General features: G+C 44.5%; 1 protein-coding gene across 9 annotated transcripts in view; it reads left to right on the top strand.

Annotated features, from left to right (window-relative positions):
* Eif2ak4 (eukaryotic translation initiation factor 2 alpha kinase 4) overlaps positions 1-6,205 on the top strand; it is a 91,671-nt gene that overhangs the window by 82,110 nt on the left and 3,356 nt on the right. For 3 of the 9 annotated variants that reach the window (XM_005364240.2, XM_026787875.1, XM_026787878.1), the window contains 5 exons: positions 1,242-1,354; positions 2,835-2,893; positions 3,452-3,549; positions 4,794-4,862; positions 5,595-5,639. In XM_005364240.2, the coding sequence (XP_005364297.1) occupies positions 1,242-1,354; positions 2,835-2,893; positions 3,452-3,549; positions 4,794-4,862; positions 5,595-5,639 (384 nt within the window). Of the gene's footprint in view, positions 1-1,241; positions 1,355-2,834; positions 2,894-3,451; positions 3,550-4,793; positions 4,863-5,594; positions 5,640-6,205 lie in introns of those variants that run through there. The other 6 variants (XR_003378444.1, XM_026787874.1, XR_003378446.1 and 3 more) reach the window with 6 other exon arrangements.

Consider the following 6,205-nt stretch of genomic DNA (forward strand, 5'->3'; position numbering starts at 1 on the left):
AAGAAGAAGAAACATTCTGATTCTATCCAATGTGTGACTTTTCCCACTGAGTTGTACAGAAGTACCCATATACCCCAGAGAGGACAAACTATTTTATCCAAGTCCAGCTTGGGGAAGCAATGAGTTTGAGATTACTTACAAAAGTGTGGGTGACTCAAAGGCAGCTGCAGCAGTGACAGCTCCTGACAGCTGCTTCTCTGCAGTCCCCGATCTACACACTCACGGCAGCTGGGACAGGGTACATGTGGGTGGGGTGAGAGGTGGGCGTCTAGAGGGAAGCTCTCTTGCCCTTCTGTGGGCCCCATCCTGAGCATCTGGAGTAGACCGCTGCTGCTCTGACTCGCCCAAGGACGAGTGCCACTGTACCCCAACAGTCTATTTTGGATGAAGGCTACTTATTTCAGCAGGCAAGAATGGTCATAGCTAAATCAAGGAGTTTGGATGTGATGTAGTAGCCAGTAGGAAGCCAGTAGAAGTCTGGATAAAGGGAACATTAGAATTAAATTTGAAAAATGTTTATTTGCCAGGATGTTATTGGGACAGTGGGGGAACTAAAAACAATGGGACAGTTGCATCAGGCTAGCCCAGGCCACAGCTGGGCGCTGGCCAGAAGTTAGTGTGAAAGGGCAGGCACTGTGAACATGGGACAGGAGGGTCTGGTTTATAAAGGGAGGCAGAGCTGACATCTGAGACACCTCGGTGATTGACGGGATGTTTAAGAGAATAATGTGGGAATATGAGAACTCCCCATCATGTTTTAATTCTGTTGTCTCGTAACTATTTCTGAACAAACCACTGTATCTCAGCAACAACACTTTCAATGTTTGGAGCCATGTGGTTCATCCCTGCTTCATCTCTGACCTTGACCTTGTCAGGTCTCTGTCAGGATGCTGGAACACACACAGCTGTGACATAAAAGCATCTCCAGAGTCGTCAGTCAAGCCTGGGTTCCTTCTGCAGGACTCACATGGTAGAGGGGGACCCCACTCCTGCAAGTTCTTCCCTGACTGCCACACACACACCATGGATGCACCCATATGCATACACATAAACACAAAATATATAAAATAACTTTTTTAAAGTGCTACTTTTAAAAAAAATAATTGCTAAGTGTTCTCCAGGGAGCAGAATCACCCCCAGTTAAGGACCCGCTGACTACAAACCCAGTCACCTCCCTAGGGCATGAGCTCCCCTTTTGGCATCAGAAACCTCCAAATGATAACTGTTTCGTTCTTTTCAAGGTCAAGTCCTTTGAGAAGGAGAGACAAACAGAGAAGCGTGTGCTGGAATCAGATCTTGTGGATCACGTCATGCAGAAACTGAGGACCAAAGTCAGTGACGAAAGGAGTATCAGGTAACTTAGAACAAAATCCCAGAAGACTCTGCACAGACTCTGAACAGACCCTACATAAATTTAAAGTTGATTCTCTGGAGAGACAGATGAATCAGGATTCTGGTGCTTCTGAATAATTCAATTGACATTTTAATTATGTCACTTGACTAAGACTTGTCATATCTTGCTTGCAATATTTGCCTTTCTGTATTATGTTTCTTCTTTTTATAGATGGTAGTATTTATAACATGGTGGCACACACCTTTAATCCCAGCACTCGGGAGGCAGGCAGATCTCTGTGAGCTCAAGGCCACTCTGTCTACAGAGTGAGTGAGTTCCAGGACAGCCAGGACTATACAGAGAAACCCTGTCTCCAAAAAAGAAAAAGAAAGAAAGGAAAAATAAAAGTAATTTAGCTGACAATTTGTACCAAAAGTCAAATTTGGGCAGCCCCATCTATTTTCTGAGAAAGCCCCATTTGTGCCCTAACACGACAGAGATGAGGAAATGCAAACAGCCGTAGGCACAGAAAACAAACATTTCACAACAACCTGAATTTGAGAGAACTTACTCCATAAAACCATCGTTAATCTCTGCCAAAGCCATGTATCCGTGACCCAATATTATCTAATAGCCCCCCCACTCTCGATATCTCTGGGGACCAGGCTGCCAGCACATGAACTTTTGGAAACACATTTAAATTATATCAAACCATAGCAGTATTTTCGCAGTTTTTAAAAATCATTTTAAAAAGTCAGAATCTGTCTGCCTTCAATCTGTTTAGTGAGAGACTCTTGGTAGTTTTTATCTATGCAAATCAAAAGATACATTAATAATAGGTTTTGGGGAAAGAGCTCATGTCCACATGACTCAATCTCCTATATATTAATTTAGCAAAGTACAGTCATTAAAACTCTAAGTACTTGGGGTGGATTGGGGGTGGAGAGATGGCTCAGTGGGTAAGCTTGTTCTTGCAGAGGAACCGGGTCAAGGCCCAGTACCCACATGGTGACTCACAACTTTCCGTAGCTCCAGCCAGTTCCAGGGTATCCAACACCTTCTTCTGACCACCTGATACATATATGTACATGCAGGCAAAAGGCTCATACATATAAACTAAACACATCTAAGTACATCTAAACAAAATTTTAAAATAAACAAAGAAAAAAGTGTGGACTTAGCCCATTACATTTCATTAAAATAGCCGCCTATGTGGAGCCAGGATTCAGACCCAGCGGAATGAATCACAATGTTTTCTTAGGTGTTTCTTAACCTCAATCATGTCCTTCCTAATTCTTTTTTTTTTTTTTAACTTGCTCATGACCAAAAGGATAACTAAGAGCATTTTCTGTTGTTTTGGTTTTTTTTCCCTCCAACTAATAACCAAGAGGCCCATATTTTTATATTCAATAGGAAAGGCAGCATGTTGTGAGTGCACCCTTATCTGAGTTGCTTTCTGCCTTTTTGATGATTTCCTAATTGTTTGTTTGCTTGTTTTTAGAGAAGCTTCTGATAATCTTGCTGTACAGACTCTGAAGGGGTCGTTTTCTAATGCTTCAGGTATAATTACTAATTGGAACCCAAGTGTAAGAATAATGCTGTGTCGTCTGCACTGAGCACATAGGAACTAAGGCTGGCCTTCCCTTGAAAATACCTTTTAAAGGAACATGACAACAAGGTTGTATTACATGCGCTGTGCCCCAACATCCTGGATGCACTAACGCAGCCTGGGCTCGGGATACCCTCTAATCCTAGTCTGGCTCACCACTGCAGCCATACGTGTATTTAACCTTCATTTCCCTGTTTGCCGTACACATGAAATGTGGATGTTTCCTCCATACAAGGGATTGAAGACATGTATCTCAAGCCAGATACGGTGGCACATACCTGTAATCTTAGCGCTCAGGAGACTGAGGCAAAGGGTGCCGTCTGAGGCCACCCTGGTCTATAAATATTTGTATAGAACAAAACCCTGTCTCAAAGAGACAAAAGAAGGCTCAGATGTGCTCTAGCCCCTAGAACCCTAACCAGATGTACACTAACGGAGTTCTTTATGGTTGCTGTGTCTAGAAACTGGGCCCAGATAAAGGCTGTATAACATGAAACTTTCTGCCTCAGGTTTGTTTGAAATCCATGGAACAACAGTAGTCCCCACCGTGAGTATTATATCCCCAGAAAAGCTGTCAGCCAGCACCAGGAGGCGGCATGAGATTCAGGTACATCACATCCACCTTTCCTTGACTTTTTTTTTTCTTTTTTCACTAGGTTTTATTTTGTGTGTGAGTGTTTTGCCTGCATGTATGTTGTGCACCACGTGTATGCCTCATGCCTTTGTAGGCCAAAAGAGGGCATCAGAGCCCCTGGAAATGGAGCTGCAGATGACTTCTGAGTGGCTGTGTGGGTGCTGGGAACCGAACCCGGGTCCTCTGGAAGAGTAGCCAGTGTTCTTAACCACTGAGGCATTTCTCCAGCCCTGTGTCCTTGGTTTTCTAACAAGAGTTACAGAGAAGAAAACAACAGGAAGGAAATATAAGATTTATTTAACCTTTTGCTCTGAAGATGTCAGCAGACCGTCTCTGGTGCCATAATTCAGCCGATTTGTCCACCAAAGATGTTGCCCTAGGCAGCAACTGTCAACAGATGACCCATGGTAGCTGGAAGTGGCTTGTTTCTCTTCTAAATAAGAGCATTTTAGTGCAGTCACAGAGTGAGTTTCTCGTTCTGAACATGGTTTCGGTGTCTGCTGTATGCCTGCGCTAAGGCCATGTGTGTAACCTTAGACACATGTTCACTGTGAGTTCAGAGGACAAAGGACAAACAGGAGAGAGGGCAAGTTCAATGTGTGCGTGACAGGAGTGTGAGACAAACATAAGGGTGAGGATGGGAAGAGCAGTTGTGCGTCTTGTTGCTGTTGTTTTGGGCTTTTGGTTTTGTTTTTTCTTTCCCTTGGTTTTTCGAAATAGGGTTTTTCTGTGTAGCCTTGGCTGTCCTGGACAGGCTGGTCTCGAACTCACAGAGATCCACCTGCCTCTGCCTCTCAAGTGCTGGGATTAAAGGCGTGCGCCACCCAGCCAACTCTATTTTCAAGATCATAATCATTTCAGTTTGGACAGTGGTGTTTTGTGTTCAGAAGTCTCTGAGGTGTTACATTTTTGTTTATATCTCTGCAAAGCTTTAGTGGAAACTAAAGTCCTGGAACTCAACAGAGATCCGCCTGCCTCAGCACAGCCCAGCTATTAAGAGCATTTGTAAACCAGCTGTGGGGTGTACCACTTGGGAAGATCACAAGTGGAAGGCCCGCCCACGCGGGCAGCATAACAAGTCCCTCCAGCGTGTGTCAAATCTTTGCGTTCTGTTGGAATCCTTTCTAACCCTGCCTTTGTTGCCCTGCTGTTTTCTGGAACAGGAAATAGGAGAGACGGCTTGGTTTAACGTGCTCTGAACTCCATTTTCTTACTAGGTACAAACCCGACTTCAGACTACCCTTGCCAATTTACATCAGAAAAGCAGTGAAATTGAAATTTTGGCTGTAAGTCATTTTCTTTAACAATTTGAAGCTAGCATCTTTGTGCATTGTCTAGTGTAGCCACAGAATTCAGGTTTTTTGGGTTTTTGGGGTTTTTTTTTTTTTTTTTGCTATCAGCTATATCTGGAGTCAGACCTGGCTGTTCCTGATGTGACAGGCAGCCTAAAGCTAGACAGAACTCGGAGGAAAAGAAGGTGGTTGGTGTGTTTTTCCCTTCTTTTTTCTGAAGGCCACACTCACATTCAGGCCTTACTAAGCACATGCGGCAGCTTGACCTCTGGGGTGTGGTGGATGTGAAATCTGGAAATCCAGTCTCAAGTCCTTGTTAGTTCACAGCCCATTTAAAGTCGGCTTTAGGCCCAGGAAGATAGCTCTATGGTTAAAGCACTTGCCATGCAAGCATGAGGACGAGAGTTCAGATCCCCAGAACCCACAAAAATGCCTAAGATTACAACCTCAGAAGGCAGAGACGGGACCCCACAGGCCTGGCTCACAGACTAGCACATCAGTCAGCTCTGAATTCCACTGAGGGCTGCCTCAAAGAGGAAGGAACAGCAGCTGACAGTAGTTCCGGTGTCAGCCCTGGGCCTGCACACATGCACATCACTGGGGGTGGGGGCTCACAGCATCCATAGCAACCCTGTCCTTATTACCCATACGATGATAGCACAGCCCTAGTCTGGAGTGCTGCGTAAGAGCTCTTAGTAAATGATATGCGTTTCTGTGTGTCAACAGGTAGACCTGCCCAAAGAAACAGTCTTACAGTTCTTATCACTAGAGGTAAGCCGCGGCACCTGTGCTGCACTGCGACTCCTATAGTCCTGCCAGAGGAACACTGGGAAAAGCTCTTACATTGTCTTAGTATTGTGTCTGTCTGATAGCATTGGGAACTTAGCTAGTGCCATTAAGCCTTTCTGTTAGTATGTGCTATATGCATTCCTGGGTCAGAATCACACAGCCACCAAGTATCAGAGCCTGGACCTGAGCCTAGCAGACTAGTATAATCTAGGCTCTTATCCATTGTACCATGTGTTTCCCAAGCAAACCTTCCTCCCAGCTAGGGAAGCACAACCACATAGAAGATTCTGTTGTAAAAAACAAAAATTTAGGTCAGTTTGTTTACAGGCCTGTACATTTTTTTCCAATTTTTAAAAATTTGAAGTTTTTGGTGGCACACACCTTTAATATCAACACTCGGGAGGCAGAGGCAGGTGGATCTCTGTGAGTTCAAGGCGAGTCTGGTCTACAGAGTGAGTTCCAGAACAGGCTCCAAAGTTGCACAGAGAAACCCTGTCTGGAAAAAACAAAAACCAAAAGAGAGAGAGAGAGAGAGAGAGAGAGAGAGA

The sequence above is a fragment of the Microtus ochrogaster genome, assembly GCF_000317375.1.
Source record: "Microtus ochrogaster isolate Prairie Vole_2 chromosome 14 unlocalized genomic scaffold, MicOch1.0 chr14_random_1, whole genome shotgun sequence".
NCBI classification, from domain to species: Eukaryota; Metazoa; Chordata; class Mammalia; order Rodentia; family Cricetidae; genus Microtus; species Microtus ochrogaster.